At 46.0% G+C, this 18757-nt stretch overlaps 1 protein-coding gene across 2 annotated transcripts in view; it reads right to left on the bottom strand.

Annotated features, from left to right (window-relative positions):
• Positions 1–6404: 6404 nt before the first annotated feature.
• The window catches only part of abo.2 (ABO blood group (transferase A, alpha 1-3-N-acetylgalactosaminyltransferase; transferase B, alpha 1-3-galactosyltransferase) gene 2), a 29139-nt gene continuing 16786 nt past the window's right edge, over positions 6405–18757 (bottom strand). The window contains 6 exon segments of one of the 2 annotated variants that reach the window (NM_001017104.2): positions 6407–7703; positions 8809–8943; positions 10664–10699; positions 11665–11730; positions 14210–14278; positions 17862–17934. In NM_001017104.2, the coding sequence (NP_001017104.1) occupies positions 6989–7703; positions 8809–8943; positions 10664–10699; positions 11665–11730; positions 14210–14278; positions 17862–17934 (1094 nt within the window). In that variant the 3' untranslated portion in view covers positions 6407–6988. 2 annotated transcript variants of the gene reach the window in all.

Here is an 18757-nt window from a genome sequence, read left to right as displayed (position 1 = left end):
GTATTCCCTCACTTGTACTGAGAGCTATCTCCCTACCCCTGTATTCCCTCACTAGTACTGAGAGCTATCCCCCCTACCCCTGTATTCCCTCACTTGTACTGAGAGCTATCCCCCTACCCCTGTATTCCCTCACTTGTACTGAGAGCTATCCCCCCTACCCCTGTATTCCCTCACTTGTACTGAGAGCTATCTCCCCTACCCCTGTATTCCCTCACTTGTACTGAGAGCTATCCCCCCTACCCCTGTATTCCCTCACTTGTACTGAGAGCTATCCCCCTACCCCTGTATTCCCTCACTTGTACTGAGAGCTATCCCCCATACCCCTGTATTCCCTCACTTGTACTGAGAGCTATCCCCCTACCCCTGTATTCCCTCACTTGTACTGAGAGCTATCCCCCTACCCCTGTATTCCCTCACTTGTACTGAGAGCTATCCCCCCTACCCCTGTATTCCCTCACTTGTACTGAGAGCTATCCCCCTACCCCTGTATTCCCTCACTTGTACTGAGAGCTATCTCCCCTACCCCTGTATTCCCTCACTTGTACTGAGAGCTATCTCCCCTACCCCTGTATTCCCTCACTTGTACTGAGAGCTATCCCCCCCTTTCCCCTTACTGAGCTATCCCCATACCCCTGTATTCCCCTCAATCTTGTACTTGAGAGCTATCCCCCCTACCCCTGTATTCCTCACTTGTACTGAGAGCTATCTCCGCCTAGCCCCTGTATCCAGCTCACTTGACTGAGAGGCTATCCCCCCCTACCCCTGTATTCCCTCACTGTACTGAGAGCTATCCCCCCTACCCCTGTATTCCCTCACTTGTCTGAGAGCTATCTCCCCCTTACCCCTGTATTCCCTCACTTGTACTGGAGAGGCTATCCCCCCTACCCCTGTATTCCCTTCACTTGTACTGAGAGCTTATCTCCCTATCCCCTGTATCGCCTCACTTTGTACTGGAAGCTATCCTCCCCCCCCCTGTATCCCTCACTTGTTACTGAGAAGCTATCTCCCCTACCCCTGTATTCCCTCACCTGCTACTGAGAGCTATCTCGCCCTACCCTGTATTCCCGTCACTGTACTGAGAGCTAATCCCCTACCCCTGTAATTCCCTCACTTGTACCTGAGGAGCTATCCCCCCTTACGCCCTGTATTCCCTCACTGTACTGAGAGCTATCCCCCCTACCCCTGTATTCCCTCACTTGTACTGAGAGCTATCTCCCTACCCCTGTATTCCCTCACTTGTACTGAGAGCTATCTCCCCTACCCCTGTATTCCCTCACTTGTACTGAGAGCTATCTCCCCTACCCTGTATTCCCTCACTTGTACTGAGAGCTATCTCCCCTACCCCTGTATTCCCTCACTTGTACTGAGAGCTATCCCCCCTACCCCTGTATTCCCTCACTTGTACTGAGAGCTATCTCCCCTACCCCTGTATTCCCTCACTTGTACTAAGAGCAATCCCCCCTACCCCTGTATTCCCTCACTTGTACTGAGAGCTATCTCCCCTACCCCTGTATTCCCTCACTTGTACTAAGAGCAATCCCCCCTACCCCTGTATTCCCTCACTTGTACTGAGAGCTATCCCCCTTATCCCTGTATTCCCTCACTTGTACTGAGAGCTATCCCCCCTACCCCTGTATTCCCTCACTTGTACTGAGAGCTATCTCCCCTACCCCTGTATTCCCTCACTTGTACTGAGAGCTATCCCCCCTACCCCTGTATTCCCTCACTTGTACTGAGAGCTATCTCCCCTACCCCTGTATTCCCTCACTTGTACTAAGAGCAATCCCCCCTACCCCTGTATTCCCTCACTTGTACTGAGAGCTATCTCCCCTACCCCTGTATTCCCTCACTTGTACTAAGAGCAATCCCCCCTACCCCTGTATTCCCTCACTTGTACTGAGAGCTATCCCCCTTATCCCTGTATTCCCTCACTTGTACTGAGAGCTATCTCCCCTACCCCTGTATTCCCTCACTTGTACTGAGAGCTATCCCCCATACCCCTGTATTCCCTCACTTGCTAAGAATCCATCCAGCCCCTATATAAAGCTATATAATGTATCAGCCAGCACGACTGATTCGGGGAGGGAATTCCAGAACTTCACAGCTCTCACTGTAACAAACCCTTTCCAAATATTTAAATGGAACCTCCCTTCTTCTAAACGGAGTGGGTGCCCTCGTGCCCGTTGGAAGGACCTACTGGTAAATAAAACATTTGAGAGGTTATTATATGATCCCCTTATATATTTATACATAGTTATCATGTCACCTCTTAAGCGCCTCTTCCCCAGTGTAAACAGACCCAACTGGGCCAGTCTTTCCCCATAACTGAGACTTTCCATACCCTTTACCAGCTTAGTTGCCCTTCTCTGGCCCCTCTCTAACTCAATAATGTCCCGTTTGAGCACTGGAGACCAAAACTGAACAGCATATTCTAGATGGGGCCTTACCAGCGCTCTGTAAAGGGGAAGATAAACCTCCTCCTCCCATGAATCTAAGACACTGCTTTGTTACCTGTTTAGACACCGCCTCTCTCTCTCTCGGGCTGACTTCAAACAGAGGGAGGCGTATATGTATTTTCAGGGCCGATACATCTGACTTAAACGGCCTTTCAGCACCTTCAGCGGGCCCTTTAGCGGCACTGGTTTGTTTTTAACGCTGTGCTTCAACACTTTTCCGCTACCCGCAGGATTTGCTTCCCTGCATCTGTTTCCACCTGACCTGCCCATAGTTTCATTCTCAGCTTCACTCCTTTCCGAATGACACATAACGAGATGAGAGATCCCTAAGGACGGGACTAGCGATGAGCCAAGCTGCTGAAAAATTTGCAAAAACTTGCAAAATGGGGCTATTGCACAACTTTTTATGTTGCAACAGTGATTTATTTGATGCAACTTTTCTGAAGTTATTTTACGCAACCCCAACCTTATTGGCACAACCGCAATTTAATTGGTTAGGCCAGTGCTTCTCAACCTTCCTAATGCCAAGACCCACATACAGTTCCTCGTGTTGTGGTGACCCCCAACCATAACATTATTCCTAAGACCATCGTAAATAGGTGTTTTCTGATGGTCTTAGGTGACCCCTGTGAAAGGGTTGTTCAACCCCCACCACCCGCAGGTTGAGAAGCGCTGCTCTAGAACAAGGTTCTCCAACCTTTTTTTATCCATTAGCAACATTTAAATGGAAAAGGAGATGAGGAACAACACAAGCATGAAAAATTGCTCCTGGAGGTGCCAAATAAGGGCCGTGCTTGGTTATTTGGTGGACTGACAGCCTACAGCTCTGTTTGGCAGTACAACTGGTTTTTATACAACCAAAACCTGCCTCCAACCTAGGAATTCACAAATAAGCCCCTGCTTTGAGGCCACTGGGAGCAACACCCAAGGGGTTGGGGAGCAAGTGATTTTAATTTCACTAGGGGCGACCACACCTTCAACTGGTAACTTGATCCAACAGTGAAACCATCAAGTCTAATGTCAGTATGTTGTTTCAGCTGACACTTTCCCATTTGGGTATTTGGCCTCAAAAGGAGCCCTACAAGTTATTTGTTATTTTTCCCTAGAACAATCTGTTGTTGGGCAGATGTTCTCATTAAAGGGCCAGAATACATTCTCAACTTTGCTCTGCCACCCCCGGTTGGCTTCTACTGTATGTTCTCTAGGTCAACTTACTGCACACAAAACACCGATGGGGTAATGTAATAAAAGGTCTAAAGTCCATCTTCAAGTCTAGCGACCCATGGAGACCAATCAGATGGGTGATTGGTCTGATTGAACACTTTGAGTTAGGAAGGAGGCAAATTGTAGAGGCTTCACGTAGGGGTTTTTTGTTCCTTCCTTGAACCTGATGGATGTGTGCACTATAAAATGTCATGAAATGGCAGAAAATCTTGAAACGTGTAGTTTTGGGGGCTGTCATTCATGGTTTGATATAGCCGGACCACTCCTCTTCTCTTCTTCATGCTGGTTCTTTTTTCCATGCAGACAAGATGGAGATGGAGCTGGTACGTCCATGGCAACACCATATATTCAATGCTCTACGGCACACAAAGGGAAAATGGGGTGATACCACCTCCGAAATCCCTGCCTGCTGCACCCATTGGCTGCTCCCTGCAATGTCCAAGACCCAGTCCGTTGTATCTGAGCCGCGGTACCACTATACACCAGAGATAGGCGTAGTTTTTGAGAAAGGGGTCGGAATCCCTTTAGGGGATGTATGTATTGTGTTAATACCCCTGATCCTTCTCTCTTGGCTATTAATGATACAAGGAAGTGGGGTTTTTCTGGTTTCGAAAGATGGCGTCAATCACTAACAAGTATGTAGCGTGTAGGAATGTAATTGCTATTCTGGTTTGCAGGAACAATTAGCCATAACTAAGAACGAGGCCTGCCTACCCCTAGGGAAGTAACGAATGAAAATATTCCCTCGTCTGTTTCATAACTGCTGATTCATTCATGGCCTGTACATTTCCATGTCCATCAGATTTATATTAAAGTCACATGTAATTTCCAAGGGAGGTTTCCAATGTACCCTGCCTGGTAATCACAATTACCCCACCCTCAAGCCAAGAACATGCCTTACGCAAATGGACAATGGCAGGTAAAGATAGTGTGCTATCCCTATGGCCCTTGGTATTACTGCACTGGTCAAATCGTTGCCCATGGATGCCCATGGCTAGAGGGGCTGCTGTAAGGTGCCATAGGTACTATTTATTGGGCTGGGGGCGCTGTTTGTGCCTCTGGGTACTGGGAATGCCAGGTGGGCTGTAAGGTGCCACAGACACTCACTATTTATTGGGTTGTGGGGGGCTGTTTGTGTCTCTGGGTACTGGGAATGCCAGGGGGGCTGTAAGGTGCCACAGATAGTCACTATTTATTGGGCTGGGGGGGGCTGTTTGTGCTTCTGGGTACTGGGAATGCCAGGGGGGCTGTAAGGTGCCACAGACAGTCACTATTTATTGGGCTGGGGGGGGGGGCTGTTTGTGCCTCTGGGTACTGGGAATGCCAGGTGGGCTGTAAGGTGCCACAGACAGTCACTATTTATTGGGTTGTGGGGGGCTGTTTGTGTCTCTGGGTACTGGGAATGCCAGGGGGGCTGTAAGGTGCCACAGATAGTCACTATTTATTGGGCTGGGGGGGGGCTGTTTGTGCTTCTGGGTACTGGGAATGCCAGGGGGGCTGTAAGGTGCCACAGACAGTCACTATTTATTGGGCTGGGGGGGGGCTGTTTGGCCTCTGTGTACTTGAAATGCCAGGGTCTATTTTGATTCCCAGTCTGTACCAAGCTTTGGTTGTATCTACTTCCTCAAATTTTCCATTAAAAAGGTGTCCTGCTCTGTATTCTGGCTTTGTATTGAGTGCTCTTGGAATAGGATGGGTTGGTTGGGCCAGTGATACAGAACCAGTGGCTCAGGGGCACATGTTGCCCATCGCCCCCTTTGATGTTGCTCCCAGTGGCCTCAAAGTAGGTGCCCATTTTTAAATTTCCGACTTGGAGGCAGAACGACCATGTGTACTGCCAAACAGAGCCTCTGTAGTCAATGTGCCAGTCCACGTTGAGCATTCAAATAACCAATCACAGCTCTTATTGGTCACCCCCTAGGACTTTTTTCATGCTGGCATCACTCCCAATCTTTTTTTTTAGTATTTATATGTTGCTCACAGCTAAAAAAGGTTGGAAAACCCTGGGTTGGGCAATGAGGTACCAAGCATCAACCGCCATGGGCATAAGATGGTAGTGCCTTGACATGCAAGCTTTTCTTTTTAAGCTTCTAATTGTCTCAGGTCTTCCTTTCCATCACCATATTTTCCACGGCTAAAATAACCCTTGGTAATCAGTGTTGTAGAAAACGTAAGGGGTTATTCTTGACCCTGGGGGGGCACAAGTATAAAGAAGGTGTAAAAACATTTCATCAACTTTTTGACCTGTGGGATAGGATGGATTTCACATGACTTAAGATGATCGGTAGTTTTTTGTTGAACAATCCAATAGGACAACTGAGCTAGAACCAGGGTTGGACTGGGCCGCCGGGACACTCTAGTGACTTTAGACCCGACCCTTGACTCTAGATCCGCCCAGACCAGACCCTTGCCGGCGCTCCCCCTGCCTGACTGCTCCTCCCCTGATGCGTTAGATGAACGCGCTCAGGGGAGGATGACAGGTGGGGGGCCCTGCAAGGAAGGTTAGGGGGGGGCCTGCGTGGGGGGGGTTAGGGGACGTGGCTGGCGGGGGCACCTGCAGGCCCTTCACCCCCGAGTCCGACCCTGGCTAGAACATCCATATTTTTTCCAACGTTGATGGGAAGCCATAAGAAGCTTTCATAAAATTGTCAAAACCAATACGACCTTTGATAATTCTACCGCCTAGCCTTATTAACTCCTATAACAAAGATATCAAACACAAACTAAACAGTTGGGCAATTTATTAATCAAAATAGACCCGTATGTGAACCTATTACAAAACAATATACAGTATTAATAGGAATGGAGGTATCAGACGTAAACAAGCCAATTCATTGGCAAAACCAATACGACCTTTGATAATTTTACCGCCTAGAGTTATTAACTCATATAGTAAAGTTAACCAACATAAACTAAGCAAGTTGGTCCTTTATTAATCAAAACAAACCCGTTTATGAACCTATTATAAAACAACGCACAGTATTAATGGGAATAGAGGTTTTAGAGAAAACGAGCCAAGGAATTCCTTGGCCTCCATTCTGTGCCTCCCCTTCAGTTTCACCCTTCCTTTCACCCAGTCCATAGTAAGGGCTGGATAGTGCAAATGCTTTAAAAAGTGCAACGTAAATGTTTTCTCCTCGAGAAAATGATTCTAAACTGTTCCACCAAAAAACGTCAATTTTTTTATAAATGTCTCAAATAACCACATTATTTCCTTAAATCATCGATAGTAAATTCCATTTCTTATTCTATCCAACCACATCGCCCCCCATTTCTGACTACAGGTATGAAATTTGCTTCTTCTACGTTCAAGCGTTCCTCAATCTCCGTATGGAGCGTTTATTCCGGATGGCATTATGGTTTTTTGGAACGGCGACAAATCTCCTCCTTTTTAGAATGTCTGGAACTCCAAAACCGTTGTCCCACAGATATTCGACGGATAGAATTTTGGTGGGCTTATGATACAGAAAGTATTTGTTAAGATAACTCTCATCGTGCCAAACCGCTTCTAATTTATTTTCTCTGTCCGTCATCATGGCATTATGGCAGAAGTTGGTCAGTTTGTAGACCTCCTCAATGGTGCCTCCAAAATATCCTCCTGCATAATAGAAGTCCCCCTCATCGCCAGGTATAAAGGCCTGGGACTCGGGCCGACGCTCATAGGTAAAACCTTGTCGTCCAGCTCCATAGAAGCCAGGATGTAACGTGCCAAAGACATCACTTAGTATCTCCACTCCAACTTCATCACTAAACCGCATATCTACATCGACACAGACCAAGTAGTCCACCTCGTTGATGAAACGTTGACTGCTGAAGTCCCGAATCATCTCCATCCGTCTCATGGAGACCTCCTGCCATCTTTGGTAACTCGGGACAATCAGAACGACCAACTGTCTCCCTTCGGCAAGAGTTATATTAGGAATATCATTGGGACGATCCGTGAAGACGTAGTAGTTGACTTTGTGTCCCACCATGAAGAACTTCTCAGCAGTTTCAACGAAGGTTTGCACAAAGACCGTGTATCTAAAACGATAAACGAAATCTGAGATATACAGTTCATTTGGGAAAGATAAGAATTAGTGATGAGCGAATCTGTCCCGTTTCGCCATAAAATTCGCGAAATGGCAAAAAAATTTGCAAAACGCATTTGTTCAGCGATTTCTTTGTCGCGCACAGCAATCTTTTTGTCGCCCGCATCAATTTTTGTCGATGCAGCTATTTTTTTTTTTGTCACTGGCGCTTTTTTTAATGCGACTGTGTCCAAATTTTTAACGCAACTGTGCCCAAATTTGACGCACCTTATTGACATGACCGTACGCAATTTTGACGTGCCTTATTGCCACAACCGTGTGCAATTTTGACACGCCAGTGCCTATTTTGCCCAAATTTGACGCACCTTATCGACACGACCGTGCCCAATTCTGACACAACCGCGCCCAATTTTTACACGGTCGTGCCTCTTTTGACGCAACCGTGCCCAAATTTGACGCGCCTAATAGACACGACCATGCCTCTTTTCACGCGACCGTGCCCAATTTTGACACAATCGTGCCAGCAATTTGATACTTGGCAAAAAAAAATTCGCGGAAGTTTCGCGAAACAATTCTCCAGTGGCAAAATGCGGGAATTCGCTGCAAATCCATGCCTGGCGAAAAAATTAAAAAATTCGCTCATCGCTAATAAGAATATAGGTCCCCATACACTATAAGATCCGCTCGCTTGGCGTTGTCGCCAAGCGAGCGGATCTTTACCCGATATCCCCACCTACGGGTGGGCGATATCGGGTAGGAAGTTACTTTAAACTTTGCGGCCATGGGCAGTCGGTTCGGGGACCACATCAACGAGCCGATGCGGTCCCCGATCCGACCGGATTTTCTAACCTGGCCGATCGATATCTGGCCTATTCAGGCCAGATATCGGTCGGCCAGGCCGCTCGTTTCTGCCCATACACGGGCCGATTAGCTGCCGAATCGGTCCAAGGGACCGATATCGGCAGCTTCTATCGGCCCGTGTATGGGGGCCTTAAGACTTTAGCACCCCTTTAACAGATGAGGGATACGGTCACTAGAATAGTAACCAGGGATAATGCTACGTGCGAGGTATTCTGCCAACAGAAAATTGTACTTACTTTTTAATGGCAAATATGGTTAGACCTACACGGACTCCCCTCTTATGGAACTGGGCATTCAGTACGTCGATGTTGTACGTCCCGTTCCAAACAATCGGGGCTAACCAGGGCGTTATTGTAAGTACATCTGTTCTCCTGTAAACAGAAGAAGAGTCATTGGATCAAAGGAGAACATATTAAACCATCTTTACTCAGGATAATTAATCACAATATATATGACACCTCTGTTTTACCTGTGAAACGCAATAAAATGGAAGAGATAATAAAGGTCCACCCATTTCATAATTCATGGTGCCTCCTGTCTATGTAGCCATTGTCCCACTGGTTTGTTGGTCACAAGCTCCTTCTTCACTCACAAAGGTCTCCCATTATGTTGTTAATATGGTTACAAACAGCCTGTGTGGCCTAACTACCAAGGGGGCGTGGCCTAACTACCAAGGGGGCATGGGAAACGAGACAAGGCCCTCTCCATAGCAGGCACAACTCTATGGTATAGAGAGATGTCTATGGTAACATAGACCTTCCTTTGTTGTAAGTCCCCTGTTCCAATATCTACTACAAAAGCAACTGAGCTTTCTGAGTTACTGTTGCTATAGACTTGATTGGACTTGAAACTGGACTAAAGGGGAAATAAAACCAAGTAAAAGAGGAGATGAAAAGATCATGTCAGCATTTATTAGTCCCGGCCGAACGGAATGCTGAAAACATTTTTAACCCCTTCCGATCCTAATCGGCATATGCTAATTAAGATTCAGATTCGGTTCGGGATTCGGCCAAATCCCGCATGGTGGGGGTAGGAGGAACCCAAAAAAGTGGGTTTGGTGCATCCCTAATACATAGTAACATAGTAAGTTAGGCTGAAAAAAGACGTACGTCCATCACGTTCAACCATAATGCCTATATATAACCTGCCTAACTGCTAGTTGATCCAGAGGAAGGCAAAAACCCCATCTGAAGCCTCTATAATTTGCCGCAGAGGGGAAAAAATTCCTTCCTGACTCCTTGTGGTGAAGGAGATGATTGTGGAGTCCAAATGGAACTAAAATGTAATGCATGGGGTATATCTCTGCGTGGAACAAAGTCCATACACTCTACAAGTCATTGTCTGCAGTCTGAAGATCCTCCCCCAAAGATTAACCAGAATACTGAACAGAATAAGCCTTCATTTATGAAATTTGAGAAAAATTTCATACTGGACGTAAGCGTACAAAGATAAAATCCATAATAAGTGTTTTTCGATCAAGATTGGAGGAACCACCAAACTTTATTTTGTACATGTATTTTGTGCATGTATGGCAGCCCCCAGTTCTGAGCGAAACCCACTTGGGTAATCGTACCGAAATAAAGTGTGGTGGTCCCTCCAATCTTGATCGATGGACTATCTTGACTATGGAGATCAGTTGACTTAGGGGTCTGGATGGACTATCTTGACTATGGAGATCACTTGGCTTAGGGGTGTGGATGGACTATCTTGACTATGGAGATCAGTTGGCTTAGGGGTGTGGATGGACTATCTTGACTATGGAGATCAGTTGGCTTAGGGGTCTGGATGGACTATCTTGACTATGGAGATCAGTTGGCTTAGGGGTCTGGATGGACTATCTTGACTATGGAGATCAGTTGGCTTAGGGGTCTGGATGGACTATCTTGACTTTGGAGATCAGATGGCTTAGGGGTCTGGATGGACTATCTTGACTATGGAGATCAGTTGGCTTAGGGGTCTGGATGGACTATCTTGACTATGGACATCAGTTGGCTTAGGGGTCTGGCAGGGTCAGCCAGTGCATGGTGATCTATTCTCTACCTATTACTTGTACAGAGCAATGGTTTATACAAAAAAAAAAAAACAACTCACGGGGGTTTCAACGTCTCCGGCTTGGGGTACAACATCCTGCAATAAAAAAAGAAATAAAAAGGGTAAAATGCCAACTTGACCATAACTAATATCAATAATAATCAGGGGAAGTCATGAGTTTTTGAAATATGATTAGGTTGTCACAGGACAGGACAGAGGAATGTATGACGTTGACCTAGCAGTAAAGGGTTAACACACTGAGACTGATACCCCAGGGGGGGTACTTTTTCCCCCTCTTCTGCCCAGAAGCAGAAAAACCAGGGTCATTTTCTAGTCATAGCTGACAAAACGAACAAGAAATTGGGCAACTAAGGAGCTAATTGCTTGACACCATTCTATAAATGTTGCTAGGTAACAGCCAGCTTTTATGATGATGATGACATGAATTAATTATGTTCAAATCATTGATTATATAAGAAATGACCTATATTATATTCATTATTACTTGTTTAATGATGGGTTTTATAGACTGTAAACATGTTGATGTTCTCCATCATTTCAAGGTGGGGCTGTTTGTATTGCTTGATATGGAAATAAGCCTACTGTTACCAACTGTCTGGTTTTGAACTGGATAGTCTGGTTTTTACAGGCAGGACAGGACTCTGCCTTGATAAACACAACATCCAGCCAATCAGCTTATTGTCTGATATTCCAAACTCCACCCCCCATGTCACCCAAATTGCCCCCCAGTCTGGAGGAAGCAGACTACCTGGTACCCCCAAGGAATTCAGCTGCTCAGAAGACCTGATCTGGACCTGTTTTAGTCACACAAGTTAGGCATTTAACGTGCACGTCTTTGTTACCCTTTATATACAAGTTCTCAACGTCATACTTTGCTCCGTATTGCAAGGCAGATGATCACGTTTCTTCCCATCTCTTTATTCACAAATTGAAGAAAGCAAAAGCAAAAATAAAAAAACACTTTAGACAAGGAAATTGAAGGCAGCAGCCAGATTTGAGCTGATCTCACACCCCCACAGTTCACATGAATGTTACATTACCTCTCAAGTTTCACTTCCGTTAGCTGATCCAAACGTGAAGGAATGATACTAGCCGTAGCGTTGAGACTGTTGGGAAAACAGTGGAAGAGTATATACCCTGCTGTGTTCTGAATATGAAATGACTTTGCCATCGAGTTATGGCTGGTCTGATCTCACTTGAGTGTTCTAGAACCTAGTTCTTGATCTATCAACCTGGATTGTCAGGTTAGCAATGACTAAGGACCTTCTATTTATATTATAAGCTTAGACCCAAATTTTCTGGCCATGCAATCCAAACGTGAAGGAATGATACTAGCCGTAGTGATGAGACTGTTGGGAAAACAGTGGAAGAGTATATACCCTGCTGTGTTCTAAATATGAAATGACTGGGCCATTGAGTTATAGCAGGTCCAATTAGTGCAGGCAATTCATCGTTCTAACCTGGTCTGATCTCACTTGAGTGTTCTAGAACCTAGTTCTTGATCTATCAACCTGGATTGTCACATTAGCAATGACTATAAGGACTTTTTTTTTATATTATAAGCTTACTATGCTTAGACCCAAATTTTCTGGCCATGCAATCCTCAAATATACTCTTCTGCTTGAAACCAGCAAGTCATTACTAGTGTTCTATAGGTTACATCTTGGTGCAAAGCCCATGGGTCCAGTGTCGGACTGACCCACCAGGATACCAGGAAAACTCCCGGTGGGCCCAGGTGTCAGTGGGGCCTCCTACTCACCCAACCATTTGCCTTGTATGCCTATACAATGGCCATTACTCAATTCTAGATGAGAAGAAATGGAGGAAAGGATAGATAATAGTATGTAAAAAGAAGTAATTAAGACACTCATGAAAGTGAGTGAACAGTGAAGGGGAGAGTGGGCTAAGGTCTATGGTTTCTTGGTGGGCCCTTGGCACCCCCAGTCCGACACTGTATGGGTCAGAGGGTTCTGGCTGAAAAACAAGCATACACTAGTGATAAGCGAATTTTTTCGGCAGGCATGGATTTGCAGTGAATTTCCACATTCCGCCATTGGCGAATTGTTTTGCGAAACTTCTGTGAAAATTTGCAGCGGAAAAATTAGTTGTCGCGCGTCAAATTGAGCTTTAAAAAAGCACGTGGTCACAGCAAATTGTGCGTGGTTGCGTCAAATTGAGCACAGTCGTGGCAAAACTGGGAGCGGTTGCGTAAAAAGTGTGTGTTTGTGTCAAGTTGGGCGCGGTCGCATCAAAAAGCGCGGGCGACAAAAAAAAAAAGATGCTGGCTGCCAAAAAAGACGTGGGCGACAAAAATATTCGCGCGACAAATGCGTTTCGCGAATTTTTCACGGGACAGATTCGCTCATCACTAGCATACGCATTGGGCGTGCATTGGATTTAGGTCAGCATGGACCACTGAAGCGTAGAGAACCTATCAGAGAAGGTGCAAGTTGGCAAATCCCTCACCTATTACCGTAGGCTTTAAAATTGTTGATTTATATAGGTTTATAGCTATGGCTTTTAGTGCCTTATGAGATGAAGAAATATCTGTCAATAGTAATGGTGCCAAACACAGGCACGGGCAATATAAACATGATTGTCACCCAAAAACATATTTGTAAGCATGGGACAAATGCAAAAAAGTCCCCAGTGTGCCACATCATGAATCCAATAGATAATGTAGAGCCATTCAAGCAACAAATGTATTCATTATATTTTCTTGATTCAAATTCTTTGTTTGCAGGGTGAAACCATTGTATAAGGTTATTAATAATAACACTAATGTATTGAAATAGTAAAAGGAATAATAATACACATTTGCAACCATTACACACATATACATTATACAACACAGGTATCGGACCCCGATTATCCAGAAAGTTCCAAAGTACGGAAAGGCCATCTCCCATAGACTCCATTTTAATCAAATAATTCACATTTTTAAAAATGGTTTCCTTTTTCTCTGTAATAATAAAACAGTACCTGTACTTGATCCCAACTAAGATATAATTACCCCTTATTGGGGCAGAACAGCCCTATTGGGTTTATTTAATGGTTAAATGATTCCCTTTTCTCTGTAATAATAAAACAGTACCTGTACTTGATCCCAACTAAGATATAATTACCCCTTATTGGGGGCAGAACAGCCCTGTTGGGTTTATTTAATGGTTAAATGATTCCCTTTTCTCTGTAATAATAAAACAGTACCTGTACTTGATCCCAACTAAGATATAATTACCCCTTATTGGGGGCAGAACAGCCCTATTGGGTTTATTTAATGGTTAAATGATTCCCTTTTCTCTGTAATAATAAAACAGTACCTGTACTTGATCCCAACTAAGATATAATTACCCCTTATTGGGGGCAGAACAGCCCTATTGGGTTTATTTAATGTTTAATGATTTTAGCAGACTTTAGGTAGGAGATCTGAATTACGGAAAGACCCCTTATATAGAAAACCCCAGGTCCCCCACATTCTGGATAATGGGTCCCATACCTGTATGTGGGCTTTTTTTTTTTTTTTTTTTTTAATAACACAAATAAATTGTTAGAGATCGATCTTGAAATGAACATTGTGCAACTCACCTCTTTTCTTCTCCACAGAATATGATATACCTGTACTTAGGGTACCATTCTTGCACCTTCCAGCCATACCTAAAAAGGTAAAAAAAAACTTGGTTTTGACATTATAGAAACATTGTGGTAACAGTCACCCTACTATAGTTCCAGGGGTACCCAGGGCACAAATAAGCACTCACCCCAAATCCCCCCCTAACTGGCCTTCAGGCTGGGCCCCCTTAGCCCATAACAAGGTTACAGATATATAGAAACATTGGGGTAACAGTCACCCTGCTATAGTTCCAGGGGTACCCAGGCACAAATAAGCACTCACCCCAAATCCCCCCCTAACTGGCCTTCAGGCTGGGCCCCCTTAGCCCATAACAAGGTTACAGATATATAGAAACATTGGGGTAACAGTCACCCTGCTATAGTTCCAGGGGTACCCAGGGCACAAATAAGCACTCACCCCAAATCCCCCCCTAACTGGCCTTCAGGCTGGGCCCCCTTAACTCATAACAAGGTTACAGATATATAGAAAAATTGGGGTAACAGTCACCCCGCTATAGTTCCAGGGGTACCCAGGGCACAAATAAGCACTCACCCCAAATCCCCCCCTAACTGGCCTTCAGGCTGGGCCCCCTTAGCTCATAACAAGGTTACAGATATATAGAAAAATTGGGGTAACAGTCACCCCGCTATAGTTCCAGGGGTACCCAGGGCACAAATAAGCACTCACCCCAAATCCCCCCCTAACTGGCCTTCAGGCTGGGCCCCCTTAGCCCATAACAAGGTTACAGATATATAGAAACATTGGGGTAACAGTCACCCCCGCTATAGTTCCAGGGGTACCCAGGGCACAAATAAGCACTCACCCCAAATCCCCCCCTAACTGGCCTTCAGGCTGGGCCCCCTTAGCCCATAACAAGGTTACAGATATATAGAAACATTGGGGTAACAGTCACCCCGCTATAGTTACAGGGGTACCCAGGGCACAAATAAGCACTCACCCCAAATCCCCCCTAACTGGCCTTCAGGCTGGGCCCCCTTAGCCCATAACAAGGTTACAGATATATAGAAAAATTGGGGTAACAGTCACCCCGCTATAGTTCCAGGGGTACCCAGGGCACAAATAAGCACTCACCCCAAATCCCCCCCTAACTGGCCTTCAGGCTGGGCCCCCTTAGCTCATAACAAGGTTACAGATATATAGAAAAATTGGGGTAACAGTCACCCCGCTATAGTTCCAGGGGTACCCAGGGCACAAATAAGCACTCACCCCAAATCCCCCCCTAACTGGCCTTCAGGCTGGGCCCCCTTAGCCCATAACAAGGTTACAGATATATAGAAACATTGGGGTAACAGTCACCCTGCTATAGTTCCAGGGGTACCCAGGGCACAAATAAGCACTCACCCCAAATCCCCCCCTAACTGGCCTTCAGGCTGGGCCCCCTTAGCCCATAACAAGGTTACAGATATATAGAAACATTGGGGTAACAGTCACCCCGCTATAGTTCCAGGGGTACCCAGGGCACAAATAAGCACTCACCCCAAATCCCCCCCTAACTGGCCTTCAGGCTGGGCCCCCTTAGCCTATAACAAGGTTACAGATATATAGAAACATTGGGGTAACAGTCACCCTGCTATAGTTCCAGGGGTACCCAGGGCACAAATAAGCACTCACCCCAAATCCCCCCTAACTGGCCTTCAGGCTGGGCCCCCTTAGCCCATAACAAGGTTACAGATATATAGAAACATTGGGGTAACAGTCACCCCGCTATAGTTCCAGGGGTACCCAGGGCACAAATAAGCACTCACCCCAAATCCCCCCCTAACTGGCCTTCAGGCTGGGCCCCCTTAGCCCATAACAAGGTTACAGATATATAGAAACATTGGGGTAACAGTCACCCCGCTATAGTTACAGGGGTACCCAGGGCACAAATAAGCACTCACCCCAAATCCCCCCTAACTGGCCTTCAGACTGGGCCCCCTTAGCCCATAACAAGGTTACAGATATATAGAAAAATTGGGGTAACAGTCACCCCGCTATAGTTCCAGGGGTACCCAGGGCACAAATAAGCACTCACCCCAAATCCCCCCCTAACTGGCCTTCAGGCTGGGCCCCCTTAGCTCATAACAAGGTTACAGATATATAGAAAAATTGGGGGTAACAGTCACCCCGCTATAGTTCCAGGGGTACCCAGGGCACAAATAAGCACTCACCCCAAATCCCCCCCTAACTGGCCTTCAGGCTGGGCCCCCTTAGCCCATAACAAGGTTACAGATATATAGAAACATTGGGGTAACAGTCACCCTGCTATAGTTCCAGGGGTACCCAGGGCACAAATAAGCACTCACCCCAAATCCCCCCCTAACTGGCCTTCAGGCTGGGCCCCTTAGCCCATAACAAGGTTACAGATATATAGAAACATTGGGGTAACAGTCACCCCGCTATAGTTCCAGGGGTACCCAGGGCACAAATAAGCACTCACCCCAAATCCCCCCCTAACTGGCCTTCAGGCTGGGCCCCCTTAGCCTATAACAAGGTTACAGATATATAGAAACATTGGGGTAACAGTCACCCTGCTATAGTTCCAGGGGTACCCAGGGCACAAATAAGCACTCACCCCAAATCCCCCCTAACTGGCCTTCAGGCTGGGCCCCCTTAGCCCATAACAAGGTTACAGATATATAGAACATTGGGGTAACAGTCACCCTGCTATAGTTCCAGGGGTACCCAGGGCACAAATAAGCACTCACCCCAAATCCCCCCCTAACTGGCCTTCAGGCTGGGCCCCCTTAGCCCATAACAAGGTTACAGATATATAGAAACATTGGGGTAACAGTCACCCTGCTATAGTTCCAGGGGTACCCAGGGCACAAATACACACTCACCCCAAATCCCCCCCTAACTGGCCTTCAGGCTGGGCCCCCTTAGCCCATAACAAGGTTCCATCATGGCAGAAGCACCCCCTGTGCCCATATGACAGTGTAAGGCATTAGATTTCTCTATGGCTGAGCTGCAAGAGAGGCCTGTGGATGTGGTGGAACCAGTAGGACAAGTAAAGGAATATGCCCTGAAAGCATTTACAAATTGTGAAAATGTCTGCGACTTTGAAAAACTCAGCCCCGTTCCTTTTGTTGAAAATACCTGCCTTGGGGCCAGTGAATAAGTATTGTTTAAGGTTCCACTAAACACAGTCAACCAGGCCTGGCTTTGCTTAGACAGATAAAAGATGAATTAACACAAATGAGAGCAAATAATGGACAATAAAAACCAGGATTTCTGCTTAAGAGAACACACAGCGGATGCAGAAATAAATAGAAGTCACTCCAATAGGATGTCAGCTTCTCCCTCATCACACCCTAATGCAACCATACACGGGCAGATTTAAACTGCCAACTCGGGTCCTTCAGACCAGTTAGGTAGCTTATCTACCCATGTATGGAGCCTAATGACAGGAGGCCAGATGTGAATGGGTCAAGCTTGATTTTTCTAATGGGTTGAGGACCATGTCAGCTCATTGACGCGGCCAAATGAATGCATTAGCACAATATCCCCCACACAAGGTGGCCATATTGGGGGAAAGGTTTGCTCATTTGGTGAGGTCGCCAAATCTTATTGTGTATGACCAGCTTTAGTTTATACCTCTAGAGTTGTCTTAGATGTTGTCCTTACCTGCTAAATGCAAAGAAGGCAAAAACCCCACAAATGAGTAGGATGCTCAGTTTCTTAAGAGATATCTTCTGACCTGTAACAGAAAATGAAATCAGAACTTTGGATCTAAAACATCATCAGCTCCAACACGTATTATATGTCCAGATACCAATTTACAGCCAACTACTAATATGCCCACACATTGGTCACATCATGGCAGTGGATGTGGTCTGTGTAATTATACACTGGATATGGTGTGTGCAAAGGTTCTTCATAGGATTGGACTTGCTGGGCCTCTGAGGAATCATTAAGCAGCTCAGTTTGACCTACGACGTGGGTGCCCAACTTGGGCAAAGTTCTGCTAGGCTCTGAACTGCAGTACCAAGCTTCTCAAGGTTCAATGACCAGCCATTAATCTTAGCTCTTCACAGACCAAGACCTGGGTTGGGTCTTGAAACTAAGAAGCATGGCCAAGATACATCAACATGCGCCCGACTTTTCAATAATAAAGCTGAATACTCAACTGGGGCAGGGGCTAATTGGAATGTGATAGGGACCTTAGATTGTAAGCTCACTGGGGCAGGGACTGATGGGAATGTGATAGGGACCTTACATTGTAAGCTCACTGGGGCAGGGACTGATGGGAATGTTATAGGGACCTTAGATTGTAAGCTCACTGGGGCAGGGACTGATGGGAATGTGATAGGGACCTTAGATTGTAAGCTCACTGGGGTAGGGACTGATGGGAATGTGATAGGGACCTTAGATTGTAAGCTCACTGGGGCAGGGGCTAATTGGAATGTGATAGGGACCTTAGATTGTAAGCTCACTGGGGCAGGGACTGATGGGAATGTGATAGGGACCTTAGATTGTAAGCTCACTGGGGCAGGGACTGATGGGAATGTGATAGGGACCTT

Source organism: Xenopus tropicalis, chromosome 8, assembly GCF_000004195.4.
Source record: "Xenopus tropicalis strain Nigerian chromosome 8, UCB_Xtro_10.0, whole genome shotgun sequence".
NCBI lineage: Eukaryota > Metazoa > Chordata > Amphibia > Anura > Pipidae > Xenopus > Xenopus tropicalis.
The sequence above is the reverse complement of the archived record's forward strand: the minus strand, read 5'-3'. Positions and strand labels throughout refer to the sequence as shown.